Source organism: Aphelocoma coerulescens, chromosome 14 (genome assembly GCF_041296385.1).
Source record: "Aphelocoma coerulescens isolate FSJ_1873_10779 chromosome 14, UR_Acoe_1.0, whole genome shotgun sequence".
Taxonomy (NCBI): Eukaryota; Metazoa; Chordata; class Aves; order Passeriformes; family Corvidae; genus Aphelocoma; species Aphelocoma coerulescens.
The window spans coordinates 7,098,288-7,114,054 of record NC_091028.1 but is presented as its reverse complement, the minus strand read 5'-3'; the positions used below and the strand labels follow the sequence as shown (position 1 = coordinate 7,114,054).

The 15,767-nt window shown below is 43.0% G+C and overlaps 1 protein-coding gene across 3 annotated transcripts; it reads right to left on the bottom strand.

Annotated features, from left to right (window-relative positions):
• Window positions 1–1,232: 1,232 nt before the first annotated feature.
• Window positions 1,233–8,054, bottom strand: SNN (stannin). 3 transcript variants are annotated; one of them, XM_069029822.1, is made up of 3 exons: window positions 7,957–8,054; window positions 6,933–7,053; window positions 1,233–2,089 (listed from the first exon to the last, which is right to left on the bottom strand). In XM_069029822.1, the coding sequence occupies exon 3, from the start codon at window positions 1,983–1,985 to the stop codon at window positions 1,722–1,724; it is 264 nt and encodes an 87-aa protein (XP_068885923.1). In that variant the 5' UTR covers window positions 1,986–2,089; window positions 6,933–7,053; window positions 7,957–8,054; the 3' UTR covers window positions 1,233–1,721. The 3 variants fall into 3 exon arrangements, with proteins under 3 accessions (XP_068885923.1, XP_068885922.1, XP_068885924.1); XM_069029821.1 differs by having other exon boundaries at window positions 7,953–8,030; XM_069029823.1 differs by lacking the exon at window positions 7,957–8,054 and adding an exon at window positions 7,440–7,811.
• Between the last annotated feature and the right edge of the window lie 7,713 nt (window positions 8,055–15,767).

Below are 15,767 nucleotides of genomic sequence, written 5' to 3'. Positions count from 1 at the left end.
AGTAGCGTCTTAAAAAAGCATGTGTCAGGGTAAGAACATTATCAGCTGTACCCCATATGTTGTACTCAAGAGGCAACAGCAAGAGCTTTTTGCTACTTTTTTGCTACTGACAGCATTTATTTTGCTTCAAATTATAGCTTTCAATTTAAAAACCACAAATGCAGCACTAACAAAGCAATTCAACCTCTTAGTGTAAAAGAAGGGGACAACTTACTGTCTAGGCCATTCTTGTCTTGCATATAGTTAAATCTCAAGCAAGCTTGCTAGGCCTTAAGTTATTCCATATGTACAGGTACAAGAAGCAAATCTAATGCTTCCTCTGGAGCTGAATTAAGGCTAGGCAATTAAGTGTTTAAAAATATCAGTATGCAAAGGCGGCCATGTATAAAGTAATAGAAAACAGGCCAGTGACCTCTAAAGCATGTGTGCCTACACAAAGAGTTTTAAAATATGTAAGCTGCCATTGGTTGCTCAGTGTTGTTTTTTCTCCTCCCCTTTCTTGGCTTTCCCCCCAGACGTTTGCAGTCCAGAACATCCCATTTAACACCTTTTTACAGTTTGTATAGCTGAACTATAGCACAGAGCAGGAAATGTATGTTCTCTGGAAGGACTTGGCCATTGCTAGCTAAAAACTTCTACAAACTGACCAGCAATAACCCTTGCTCCTACCAACAGTAGAAAAGACTGAAACTTCTCCTGTTGTAGTACAGTTCAATCAAAAGTTATATACAAGATACATTAACTGAATTCTAGAGATGGCTGATTGTAGACTAAAATACCTTTTTATAACAGGCTGTTAACATACACCCTATCTGCTAAGTACACAAACTAGGGTTCTGGGAAGAATTCGTACTAGTTGCACTTAAGCCACTTTTGCTAAGTAATCACTTCTGCAGTTTGAGCACACAGACCTATGGAAAAGTCTGCTCTACTGCCATTTCAAACACCTGGAAACCTTCTGGACTTCCCCTGAGGGTTCAGTATCCATCATTAGTTTCCATGTTAGAATCCATCAAAATGGCAGTTTCCTTGCAGTAGCTACATAGAGAACTCAGTCCTAGCAGCCTGAAGCTTAAACAACATAGCTGCAACTAAAGGAACTCTTCCTTCTTGTAGCTCCTGTGTGTCCTCCCTCAGCATATGACTAAATGCTTATCCCTTTTCAAATGAAGTACTCTGCATCAGCCCAATAAACTGTTCAAAGTTCTGACTTAATGGCTGCACACTCAATGTCATAGCAGAAGCAAGCTTTAACTGCAGATTTGGTTTTGAAGGTCTGGAGTCCCCTTGTGTATTACATACAAGTGCATCATATTCCCATATGCTACAGAACACAAAGCAAGAAGTTTCTGGCAGCCTATTTACAGTTCACAGTTGTAAAGTAGTTTACATTACAGTAGTAGTTCCATCAAAATAGGCTCAGCTAAACATTCAAGTAACAAAAACCAGTAGTAGTCTCTTCACACCAGTGTATCCCTGTGCCCATTGCCGGCAATGGACATTATGCCAGGCGAGTCAGCTCCTGCCATCAAGGAATTAGGATACACAGTCAATGCACAGTGCAACTTCTCAGTGCACGCAGTTGCAAACAAAGCTTATTTAATTCTCATCAGGGTGTTTCGCGATGAATGGTGAACACATGACCAGGTTTTTCACAGTATTGAGATGCTTCTGCTGGTTACACGTCATGAGCATAGTCCATCTGCATGTGTTGCTCTGAGTTAGCTGTGTACTTCTGGGCCATTCGGAGTTAGTTTTGCTTTCCTTTCCACACAAGGTCCTTTAGCAGAGTACTGCACCAGCAGAAAGGGCTCTTTGGTTTCTCCTTCACCCACAATGCTTTCCTCATCCTCAGACTGGCTGATCTTCTGCAGCCGCAGGTAGCACCAGCAGCCCAGGATCAGGGCTCCCAGAGCTGCAATAGCGATCAGGGTAACGATGACAGTCACCACTCCGGTGGTGGGGCTGTGATCTGTGATAGACATGACCAATAGTTCAGGCCAGAACAGGCTGTTCAACCCAGAACAGTTCAGGTTCTTCAAGGAGATTTTTCTGTCCTCACTATCAGTCTCGATGCATCTTCGAACTCCTGCAGGGTTAAAAATAAGTAATGAAGTTGTACAGTTTTACCGCACTCAGCAAGATTATATTCATGGCTGGTATCCTCCACAAGGGCATGTGACTCTTGCACTCAGTGCCTTGTGCTGTTCAGTCATAGAATCACAGAACCATATTTTGGCTCTTGACATGCTTGTTGAGATAGCACATCATCAGCATACTAAGAGGTAGCAATTTTTACTAGGAGATGCAAGATGAGACAAAGCTGTATGCAATTTATACAATTCAGTATAGGGAGATTTAAGACTATTGATACAAATGCTGTATCACAAGTCAGATCTCAAATCCATGACAAGGTAGCAATTCAGCTACCTTTAGTTTTCCTCAAGGAATCCTACAGAAACATTATATTTGAGTGTCTGGCCCTTTTTAAAATTTAATTTACAACCCTCCTTCTTATATACTAAGAATTTCAGGATTGGTAAGCTAATTGTGAAGGTAGTTACAGTGCTAATGCATTACTGTAAGTCTGTCCTTAACAGTGGTCTGCTTACAAGGGCTGAGTACATGGTAATTAATTGTTTGTTCACTGAGCTGATAAACACATAAAACATATGTTTCTTTTTTCATAAAAAGCAGTTAGAGGTATACTTAAGACTAATGAAGCACAATGGGAATATCATTAGTTTAAGCTTCTGCTCCTCTTAGTGGCTTTAAAACCGTAAGAGAAAGGCAGCCTGTTAAGACCACAGCTGGAATTGGAAGAGAGGCAGCAGGCAGGAAATGGGAAGATCTCCAAGAGTTCCTTAGTTTGCTGTAGTTTGAGCAGGACAAAAATGTACAGCTAATGTCTTTTGCTACTTCCCCTTCCAAATTCACAACCCTATTTAAAAAGTCATGTGAGCCTTGTCTTCAGTTTCCAAGTTACTGTTTACAAAGCTGATAGCTTCACTTTCCTTCCTTCGGCTAGGACATAAGTAAGTATGCATTCATTAGCTTTTCTCTCCTACTACCCTAGATCTTCAACAAAACACAAACTCATGGAAGACTTTAATAGAGACCAGAGCCAGTCCTACCCAAGAAAGTCTCTTACCTCTGTGCTATTGTAAAAATCAGGTTATGGCTCAGTACTGCCATTTGAGGTACAAAAGGTGCAGTACCCAAAGGCTCTAAGGCCATCTGTAAGTGCACACCTGCCTTTCTCCTGACCTGTACCCAACTGACTAGCAATGGGGTAACAGAGTATCTTCTGGCTCCCAGTCTGTTGAGGGTCCCATACACCTATCCAGGAAAGGCTCTTCCTCACCATCACTGCTGCAGATGCAGCATCTTCATACAAAAACCCCTCAGGAGAAGTCAGTCTTCAACCTTGAGCCAGGACCACTGGGTTACAGTGAGTGTTACCCACTGCACCAGAAGTCTCACCTGCATTTCAACATGAGTCAAGGCAATTGCAGTGCAGGATCTTTACCAAGACAGCTCAAGCTGGAGACAAAGTTTGTTCCCTGATGTCTCATGGAATGACAGACCCATGTGTATCACCATTTCAGCAAGGACACCTCCACTACAGAGAATTCAGCATGTGTCATTAGAGTCCAGTGTCACATAACTTGCAGACACTCTGGTCACATTCCCAGCCCTGTAAACTACAGCACTCAATAGCCTGTAGTGCATCTGATACAATCAGCCAAGTTCTGCAGACCCAATTTTGCTTAAGTAGTAAAACCAAACCTGACCACACCACACACCCTCAGCAGGGCTTGTGTGCCCGCTGCAGCCAGAGAAGTGTATGATTTGTCACAATCACCTTGGTTCTGCAGTGCTTATTCAACACAGGGTGATCAGCTGAGGGTGATTAAGAGTGACTTTCATGTAGTTCATTTTCCTCAGGGCATGTCTGAACAGCAGCACTGTTTGATCCAGCCAAAACAGTACAGCATCAGCATAAAAGACAGTTTACCTTGCTTCTCATGCAGGCACTGCATGGCTACATTGAAACCTCTTCTGCAGCTTGCACCATTGCAAGCAGCAGTGACAACCTACTGTTCCTCTACAGCAGTTTGGGGCAGCATATAGCCTTACATTAAGCAGTTACTATCACCTAGAAAATAATTTTTCACAGTGGAAACTATTGCAGATGCTACCCCTCTGCCAGTCTGACTGAGTAGACAGCATCAACTATATAAACTATGAAACTTTGCACATCACCAGCCTCTGTATCACCAGGATCTTCTGGCAATCTTGTTTCAGGACACATGAGACTGATTTATGCTGACTAAGTAATTTTGAATCCAAATTCGAGTGCAACATAGCAACTTACAGATTCCTCGTGAAGATCTTTCTCGGCCAAATCCATAGGTTTTTAAAAATCCAAATGTTTTCTATTTGGTTTACAATTCAAACAACTTCACTTCTCAATGACAAAAGTGTAGGCATCATTCCTTCAGGCATATCCTCTTCCCACACAGGTACCTGAGAGCCACCACCCTATATAAAGTCTGGTATGAAGCATCTGTACAGATTAACAGTGGCACAAACAACTATTTAATAGTGCATGACAGTAGCTTTAGATAGTTTCAAAGCTATAGTGTTGCTAGCTCACACTGCTGTTTTTCTGGCTTTAGGCCACAACTAGTTCTAGTTCAGACTCACTTTCCCCTTACAGCCTACCTGAGCTAAAAATCCCCCATGAGCATACCAGGCACAGCAATGCCTTCATTTATCACTTCTGCTGTAAGATATTAGAGGCTGTAAATTCCTGATCTTCAAAGGGATTGGCAGCACCATCCATATACATTTAGTGGCACTTATAAAGCTATGTCCCTTCCCACCACACTTGCTATCAAATCAAGCATCTAAGCGTATTTACTCACGAGCAGGATTAGTCAGATCACTGGCGTGAACTGCCAATAGCCTACTTCAGTTCTTACAGCAATCAAGCCGTTGAAAACATCAGCTAGAAATCATTTTTCCATGCATAACTTGCTGCTTTTCGTTTTTGCCTAATACCAGCTTCTACTCAGAAATTCATTTGTGAAGTTTTATTATCCAATTCAGAAGCTGTAACTAGAGGACAAACAGGCAGTTTAAATTGCAGAAGGCTGCTAGGGGACAAATGCAGTGCAAGACTGGAGTTAGTTTCTAAACCAAGTTTTTCATTATTATAGGCATTATGCTTCTAAGTTCACTATTGTTAATGCCTGCAGGTATGTTTCACTGCTACCATTCTAGCCAAAGCTATAGGAAGAGGCTTCAAAAGCAAATCCAGTACAGTTCACCCAAATATACTGAAGTCCTCATCAAGCAGTCATGTTCAAGGTTCAAGTATTAAGTCTTTGGGCTTTTTTTTTTTTGGGAGGGGGAGGGGAGAGTGGCAGGGAGGGGAGGAGATGGGAGCTACTGTCTTATAGTATTCCACCTAAATTAACTGGGGCACAGTAAAGGAAATGAGAATAAAACTACCAAGAGTGGCCTTCAGCTTAATTCTTTTTCAAAAAATCAGTAAAAGCTGTTTAGTTAAAAAGCCTCCAACAACAGCTTGTAATCAACATGCTTCTAATTGTGAAAAATGCTTTCTTCTATTTCTGCTAGTAAAATCCCTTTTGAGGAATGCTGCATATATAGTAGCTATCATAGTAATATCCTATCATAATGATAGTATACATATATATATGTACTATACATATGATAGTACTATCATAATAGCATCCTTTTTGCCAATGGAAGACAAGGGGAAAAGCCACTGGGAAGATCAGTGCTGTACATTTACCACTGGCGCACAAGCATGTACAGCACCCACACTATCCAGCCACTGAAAGCAAGGGCTTTACAATACAGGAGTGCTCAGGCTTCACCATTGCAAATAAAAAAAAAGGCATCACTGTTATTCTTCATTAACTCCAGTTAATACCACATCTTTCTGATAATGCCAAGTTACCTTGCACAAGCTGGGGCTTGGCCAGAGGCTATTTTAGAAGCAGGGAGCTGTTCAGTAGAAGGCTTCAATGCAAATCATCTTTTCCCAATCCCTGTTAGTTTTGATGAGGAATAAAAGAACTTTTCTGTAGCTAATTAGCTGTGGAGAGTATTCCAAGAACTTAGCATTCAAGCAACTGTTAGAAACTCTAGAACGAAAGCCAATACCTAACAGCATTGGCTGGACCAGCAGTTAGTTCCCACATGAGGTGTAGGGGTGCCTTATACTTGATCAAGACTCACTTTTAAAGCTTTGCACCAAGCTAAACCACACAGAAGTTGGTAGTTTATAGAAGACAGCAAGATGGAGAGATGAGAGAGTAGCAGTCTTAAGATGTTTTCCAGACATGACTACAGTTTCAAGAGCAGACAGACTTTCTCAGCAGCACAGCAAGTGGAAGAGGTTTATGCTGTAACTGCCTGTCAGGCAAGTCAGCCAGTCAATGCAGAACTGGAAACAGGCTTGTAGTGTTAAGACCATGTTTGCTTCAGAGGCAGTTGCATGGCTTGCAAAACATCTGTCAGACTCCAGATTTTTATCTGTCAGTGTCACATCCACATGGAGCTCTAATGAAAAGTCTGTCCTGACATGGTAACGGTCACTTCTGACATTCCATTACCAGAAGTAACATGTTGTATACATCCCCTGGCATAGCTTAATTCTTGATATATTAGAAAAATTGCTGAGATGTCAACATTAAGTTTGCTGATAAAAACATGTTTTTCTATTTAGATTCAAGGTAGCTCTCCAAATGTGTAGTTTTGGGTTTGTTGTTTGTTTTTTTTTTTTAATGGCTTTGTCTAACAGCAGCTACACAGTACCTGATGTTTCTGATAGTCAAACAGTTTTTATACGCTCAAATCTTCAACAGCAAGTACTCCAGGAGTCAGTCACATACCTGCATCAAGCAGCTCTGGCTAGGAGTCCTCTATGCAGAGTTTCTGAGTCACCTTATTAGAAAGGCAAAGGTCACACTGGTTTTGAATCTTGTCTGGTAAGTCTTCCTTCTCGCTCTTCCCCTGTGGAGAGGGTACACACTGGTCTCTAGCTGCTCTGCATCCTGAGTGCCTTTCACTTTTGGCTTTCCAATTACATAATCATGTTTAACTTACTGGCTTCTGGCACAAGCTGTCAGGGAAAGATCCCTTACTGTTTCACCTACCTGCTAATCAAGGCAAGAGTCTCACAAGTGGTTTCAAGTTCTTTAGGGCTATTCAAAAGCAACATCTACTGACAAATGTAATGTCTGCACCTGCATTTGTGTCAGGAAAAGGAAGAGCACGAGACGGCACGGTACACTGCAGATACTCAGAGGAAGGAACAAGACTCAGTCTGAACAACTTGCGTTACCGAAAACTCCCGAACTGTCATAAAGGTCGGTTTGGACATACCCTGCAACACGTACCGAACTCCTCGCATTGGGCGAACAGGGACGAGCCTCTCCAGCCGAAAGGAGCCCGGCGCCCACCGCGAGCAGCCGCCGACGAGCCGTGAGGCATCGCCTTGTGACTGCAGCACGGCAGGGCGGCTGCAAAGCGCCAGGAGACGGGGCCGAGCCCCAGGGCAAACGGCGAAGCAGCACGGGCCGCCCGGGCCAGGGGAGTCCCGAGTCACCCACGGGGCCCAAGCGAGGCCTGCGGGGCGCCCAGCACCGCTCGGAGCCCGGCAGGGCCGGGCGCGGACCCTCCCGCGGGCCGCCGCGGACACAAAGAGCGGGAAGGGGCGGCCCCGGCCCAGGGCAGAGGAACTCGGGGGGAATCTAGGCGGCCCCGACCCCAGCGCGGGTCCCTGCTCGACTCACAGACCCCCGCCCCGGCTCACAGCACGGCCAGCCCACCCCCGGCCCCGCACGGAGCCCAGCTCAGCCTCCCCCCGCATCGCTCGCCCAGTGTCACCGTCCCGCGCAGACCCCACGTACCCACCGGCCTCCCCACGGCCGCGGCAGCTCCTTCCCCACCCGCGCCACCGCCTTATAGCGGGGGCCGGGCGGCGCCGCGCGGCGCCAATCGCGGCCCGGGCAGCAACAGCTAACGGGCGGGGCCCCCTCGGCCCTTCCCTCCCTTTCCGTGACAGCCGCTGTGGGCCCCGCCCCGCCCGGGGTGAGAATGGAATTACAGAACAGAATCACGGATTCAGAGAATCATAGAGGCATGGAATCGTGGAATCATCAAGGCTGGAGGAGACGTTTAATACCGTGTAGTCGAACCGTCAACCCAGCACCACCAAAATCACCCCTAAACCTCTAAACCACATCACACAACGCCCCATCCAGACGCCTCTTAAAACACCACCAGGGATAGTGCGGCCACCTCCCCGGGCAACATATTCCAGTGCCTGACTACCCGAACATCCCCCGTCTCAGCTTAAAGCCATTTCCTCTGGTCCCCTCACGGTGGGCACAGCAGAAGAGACCGGCCCCAGCTCACAACAACCTCCTTTCAGGCAGCTGTAGAGAGTCATGAGGTCCAGCCGGCGCCTCCTCGAGACTACACAAACCCAGCTCCCTCAGGCACTTTCCACAGGACATGTTTTCCAGACGTTGCTTGGCGGGTCTCGGCGCTGGCGGCCCGCGGAAGGCGAGGCTGTGCTCAAGGGCTCCCATGAAGGGCTGCGCTCCTTCCCCTCGCCGCCTCAGCCCTGAGCCCCGCGCGGCGTCGAGGCGAGGGCGTGCGGGCACAGCCGTCCCCGCCAGGGACTGAGGGTGTCCGACGTCGCTGACCCAGCCCCAGCACCCTCCTCGCCAACCCTGCCGGGGTAAAACCCCTCAGACACCTCCGTGACCCCGCAAGAGGCGCCTTCTCGGTTCGCTGGGCAGCAACAGGACAAGGGCGCCGTTCCCGGAGGCCACGCCTGAGCCGCCGCGGTGTTGGTGGCACTGACGGCCCCGCCGAGCCCGGCCAGCCCTCCTTCCGCGGGCCCCGAGCAGACAGCGCCGGCCCCCCTGAGGGCGTCTGCTTCAAACGTCCGGTAAGGTCTCATTCCCGGTATACCCATTATATTTGGTAATTCATGCCATGGTGCTGCAGTTAGGAAATTGCCCAGTGCAGGGGTTTGTCACCCTTCGGCTGAAGTTGGTCGTTATTGGAGTAAAAAAGAATATTGGGACTCCTCCGATGTGGTAGTTACTGGTAACACAGATTCCAACTTGTTTGAGGTTCATCTGAAATCTGGCAAAATGAGTTTTGAGGGAATAGACTGTGACAGAAGACCAAGTTTGGAAGTCACCATGACATACAGAAAAACATGTTTTACAACACAGTTTATCTCGTTGTGGTTTAACCTCAGTCAGCAACCAAGGTCTCCATCAGCAGAAGGGGGGAGAGAATCAGATGACTTTATTCTATTATTCACTTTTAATTATCAACCCCCCTTTCAGAGCAGATCCAAAACATAGCCCTACACTAGCTACTATGAAGAAAACTCGCTCTATTCTAACCAAAACTAGCACAACTGCAAAATTTTCTATGGAGTAAAAATAATTTTTCCTTCCATAAATGCAGTGTCCACCATAAGCATGCAACAAGGTGCAGGGTCTCTTTCCATTCTCATTCAGTGGAAAGCTAAATATGGCCCAGTATCCACATGGGTGCTTCACCTCCTCTACTTGCTCTCTAAGCCATCCAGACAGGAATCATCTTTTGCCTGGGAGCTGTACAGCTCCCTTCACATATGTTGGTGTGTCAGGAGACCTTCCTAAGATGACAGGTAACTCTGGACTGCTCCCGAATCCTATCTAGCCAGTTTGCAGCATTAGCAGAGCAGCTGTTTCATGGTACACACTGCCCCAAGCACACCATCCTGTAGTTTGTTTAATCAAAAATGTATGGTGGCATGGAATATCTGAGATACCACAGCCAGTTAAGAACATTTTTATAAAAGTCATTGTTTAATGTAAAATTAATGGTTTAAGATTTGGATCTAATAAGCGTAGTGCAACACCAGTTTCTACTGTCTTTATGCATCAACTGCCATAGAAGAGATGATAAAACATTACTAAACATTAAAAGCTCATAATCTTTTTTGAAAGAAGTGGAAGAGCAAGCACAGACACTGGCTTACTTCCACCGTTGGTAACTAGTGGTCTGGATTGTCTGTATTGGCCATGGCAGTTACCTTCTGTCAGGTGAGCAGATGCAGAGGTAGCCTTTGGGCCAGTACTTTAATAAGATGTCTAAATCTCATTTAGATACTTGAATTTCTACAGAGATGCCTATTTTACTTACATAACCATGGATGGAGTCTCCACTGTATATGTGTCCCAATCCATTTCAGTGAGAAGGGTCATGCCCTTTTGTACAAAAATCATGAATGCAATTATGACAAAGCTGACTGGTAAAAGCCACCCAATAATAGCACAGCCATAAGAGAAGAAGACCAGCAATCTCTTTTGGCATAATTTGAAAACTTTTGCCTTTGAGAAAGTTTTAATAGTCATTTTGTATCTCATATTTAGTAAATGGCACAGAGAACAAAGAGGTTCATTCACATCAGTTTCTTATCTTTGTAAACGGGCTGCTTGCTCTGCACAGGCTTGGATGGGAAATTTCCAGTCTTGTTGTGGAGAAAGTACAGGGCTACTAATCCTTCAAAATTGCTTAAAATCTCCTCTTACTTTCCCACTTTCACCCATCCCCAGTTAATGCTTAAGGCTTTTAGCAGGGGCAAGGGTCTCATGATCTCAGATCCACACATGGGGAGCAAGGAACCCACTATATTTTTCACCAGGAGCTGCTGAAGCATACTCAGTTAAAGCCATTGAGTAATATGTTTTTCAGCTGTGCAAAGGATGAAAAAATGAGAGTTTTCTCTCATTTATTTACTGTTGCTCCTTAGCTGTGCACAAACAATGTACAACTGTGAACATGCAACATGCTAGTACAGGAGATAGTTTTCTCTTCCTTGGAAAAGAATTACAAGTTTATCAGTAAGATTTCTTCCTCAATATTCATAACTTACATAAACAGATTTGACCATTTTCTGAATTTATACTATAATTTAAAGCATACGCTTACTGCTTTGATGTTTTCATATCACAAGCACTCAGCAGTTTAAACCATTACATATGCTTATGGATTTCACTGGGAATTACCCACAGAAGAATTCTGGGGTCAGTTGTAGTTGCCATTGTCACATCTGGCTCTCTGCTGGAGTTACTCTGACCCCAGCATAGTTTCCAGCAGTGTTGATTTTAAGTGTTACTAATTATAGAGATTCTTTGGTTTCTCTTCAGGGACTCTACCACTGTCAGAGAAAATTAATGACCAGATTATGATTTGCCTGTATTTTGTTTTGTTAGAAATAAATTGTTTCCATTGTTGCAAATTCACATTGCACACTCCTTGTCTGCTAATGTGGCTATTTTGAAAGTACTTATTTTGGAGTTTTCCTCTGTCAGATCCTATGCCCTCTAAGTATATTCTTTGTATATTCATTACCCTTAAATTTTGAATAGTTACTGCCAGTATTTGTTCCTTTTTTAGGGGCATATGTTGTGTTATTTCTGAAATGGTGGCTAGTGAAATAAACCATGTGCTTCCTCCATTTCCACTTGGAAAGACAGCGAATATGCAGGAGATGTGTATTACACCTATAATATCTATTTGATTTTCTGTTGTTCTGTAGAACTCCTTGGTGCAAAATGTGTCCAGTAATCATTGTGCACTCTAGAAAGTTTATCAGGGAAAGAGACCACACAGAACAGTTTTGCAGATCTGTAGGGGGATTGTTAAAGAGGACAAAACACTGCTGTCTCTATTTGAGGAGGTCTAAATGACAACTTGCACCTTTGCTTACAAGTCACTGGAGAGCACATATACAGAGATAATGGGACCAAGCTGACCCTCTCCAGCAACTTGAGCAGGTTTTATCTTTTCATATTTCATGAAATTATTAATCCAGCTCTGTGCATGAAGAGGAATGAAAGTATATGAAGAGTTTGTACAGGTCAAAGTTTAATTTTTTTAAAGTTTTGCAAAACCTCAGGGTAATACTAAAACAGGATTTGCTTCCTCTACCAGGGAATGCTGTACATGACCCCGAAGCTTTTCTTGCATTCTTCTGCTGTGGAGCCCTACCAGCTACCCTTAGCTTTCTGCTTAAGAAAGCATCTGTTGGGTTTTGTACTCAGCTATTTGTAATTATGGGTATGACTCATGAAATGTAAAAGCATTTTTAAGATTATTGTGAGAATAGACTCACTGTACATCTAAATAGTAGAATCAATCCACTTCTGCATTAGTGCTAGGAATACCCACCATACCTATTTAAAAAGAAAACGCTTAAAAGATAGTTTTTATATGACAGCATAATTGAATGATGCATTTTAAAATTCTGATTAGTGCTGTAAATGGTCCTTCATGATGAGAGACTGTGAATTCAGGCCAGGGAAAATGGATTGTTTAAAACCCATTTGAGCATAAGCTTTAATTTAGGATTCTGAAGGCTGTAGCCCTTTTTTGGCATAGAACCTAAATTGAGACAAGAGGTGTTTCTGTTTGGATGCCTTGCCTTCTGCCCCGAAAGGACAGCTTTAATATGTAACACCAGAGATGATAAAAGGTGAAAACAGTGCTATACATCATATTGACAATGAAAAGTACAATCTTTATTTTGCTGCAACACTAGGAGAGAGCTGCAGCTATCTCCTATTCACTTCTACTACTTCAAAATATGAAAAAAGATGAATTTGCTGTGTTGAAACATCTTTATCTCATGCTTTGGAGACTGTTTTTGTACCTGAAAACTGATGAACAAGGTACAAAGTATTTTCTTTGTGCAGCAGTTGTTTCTAAAGCTCTCTGCCAGAGTTGTGAAGTCTACTGAGAAAAGGCATCTGATGAGAGTGCCACCATTTCAGGCTCACTCTGTACATCTGGGTGCAGACAGTTCCTCATCCTTCCAGGATATTACTTAGCATCCAACAGTCATTTTAAAACATGTTATTTTAAAACTTGACGCCAGACAGGTTTTAGCAAAATCAGATGTTGCCCTGTAATCAGGCTGCAGGCCCAATGTGTAGCAGACAGGAGAGGTGGCAGTTTCCTAGTTGAAGGATCTGGCAGTGTGACAGACTTCACTTTGCAGGAACAGTGTTTGCTTGGCACTATAGGTAACTCTGTTATTCTGAAAAATAGATTCCTTGGTATACATTTGGTAAGCTCATTTGGTAGAGCATTTCCTTCAATTTAACTTTACCACAAAGAGATTTACAACAAAGCTATTCCCTGTTGCAAGACTGGAAGCAGAGGCAAAAAGTTTTTATTTTCATTTCTTCTCTCATCCATGGATAAAACCCCACATATTTTATGTTCCTGTGTGTAGCAGCCTTTTCCTACTCTGGATGAACCTAGCATGCTCTTGTTTCCTTCTGTCATCAGTAGCATGGCCCAGTATATGCTTTTCCTTTGGCAAAGCAGTCTGGTTTTTTTTTTAGGACAAACAGTCTGCAATCAGCTTCTCAGTGATTTCTTAGCAGGAAACTGAAGGACTCCAAAAATGGAAGATTAGATAAACATGACCTTAGCAACCTTCATAGCCTACAGACAGTCCAGAGTATCAGGGACCAAAATACAAAAATTGTCTTAAGAAATGACATTGCTAACCATTATGAGTGTGGTTGGGTTTTTTGCTTTTTTTTTTAAAGAAACATTTAATGAAAAATGGGGTAATTGATCTACTTTCTGGAAGAGTTGGTCACATGAACTACTATAGGATAGTATGGAAATATGCAAAGAAAAAATACATTACTTTCCTTTTACCAGGTAATATTAACATCATGCTGAGTTTGTCAGGCCTGTAAAATCAGCAAATGTGACCACACCTCCCCACACCCCTTTTCACCTCCCTGAAGAAATCAAAAAGCATTTTATTCTGGTTTTGCTTCTTAGTCCTTTGGGACTAACTTAATCTTGAATTCTTTTCACTTTAAAGCTTGCAGATACTTACAGTATTTGTGAATTTCAGACTTTCTGTTCTTGCTTTTCACTGTAGATATTTCCAAGGGAATCTTCTGGAAGGACTTCCTTGTTATGTTCTCTCTATCCCATCCTTTCCAGAAGAGAAGCATGTGTATAGGTTTAAAAAAGTATTCATCTGTTCAAATCAAGTAATTACAGTATTAGCACAGCCAAAGTAGTTTGGCTGTAAATCTCTTTCATTTTCATTCTTCTCCATTTTCATTTATTGATCTATTTCTGAGGTTACACCTCTTCCAGTTCTCCAGACACCATAAGCTTGACAAGGAAAAATTTTAAAGTAGTACCAGAATGTCTTTTAAAAACCCCAGCAAACAAACAAAACCCACAAAACAAAACAAATGAAACAACAAACAAACCAACCCCCCCCATCTACCTGCTTTTAAAAAACAAGCAAACAAAAAACTCGAGCTGCAGTCACATTTTTTCAGCTTTTCACTTACATATTCTAAGGAAGGCTCCAAATTTTCTTTTATTTTTATAAATTAAATCAAGAAGGAGAAAAGAAACAATGGATTCACATTTGTAAGTGAATCCAGAAGTGGGGGGCACTACAGGGAGAGCAGTGCTGAGGAGATACTTGTCTCTGAGAGTCCACAGCCTCTAGCCTGTGGGCCCTTAAATTATATTAAGTAACTTCTTTCTTCCGGGTATTAAAAAATCCAATTGTAAAAAAGTCTTCAGTGTTTATTTATGGATCTTGTTAGACCTTGGCCAATTTGGAGGTATGGATGAGTACGTGCTCCATCCTGTACACTGGAACTGAAGCTTGCTTTCTCAAGTTTACCATTTTAAGTGCATTTGATCAAATAAGCAAAAAGCGGCTTTGAACATCTACCAGATTTTTAGCCCTCTCCTTGTTTACTGCTTCCCCTGCTTGAGCCATATTTCCTGTGTGGTCTTCAAGATATGTATTGCATGTGTTAGCTGGGGAAACCCAAAGAAACTCTGTTTAGATTGCAAATTTGTGTGTTTACAACACTTTTTTTACCATTTCAGCATACAGAGTAGAATTTGGTCTATATGCTTCACAGTGTACTTGAGCTACATTCACATGGATGTAGACATTCAGATTGGAGTAGGATTGTTTTGAGACTGAGTAGTCAAACATTTAGTAACTTCTTGACAGTCTTACTAGACTTTATCACCATAGTTCTGCTTCTTACAGCAAGTGCTTCCTGAAACAGTGTAAGAGCAGTGACACAAATCAGGATGTCCCCCAGTGCATTGTATTTACTGTGACAGATTGCATTGCAGTGAAACATCTCTCTAGATGAAGCCTAGTTTGAACCTTCCCTGCTGAGGCAAAGAGAAGAAATCCCTTGTTATCTCAACATTTGTGCCAATTTGCCTGACTTAGCTTTGAATTTTAGGAGCCTTTCTGAAAACAAATCCCAGTAAACAGTTCAAACTGGAAGTGTCAGCTCTTATGGAAACCAGAGAACACGACATGGCTGATACCTACCCAGAATAGAAATCTAATGAAACATTTGCTACTGCACTTTAGGACTAACTGCCTGGTGTTAGGAGAAAAGCTAGGGGTGGTTTAGAGGCAAAATGGGGGTTTGAGTGATGTAAAAAGGAAAGATAGAAATAATCTGGATGCCTAAACCCAAACTGACAAATCAATTCAGATGGCTTCATCTAGTCTCTTGATAACTTTGGTCATCATTTTTTTTCTGCAAGTGTCCTGGTAAATTTTGCCTGGATGTTGTTGTTTACTCCTCTGGGAATAAACACAACCTATGAAACCCAGGATA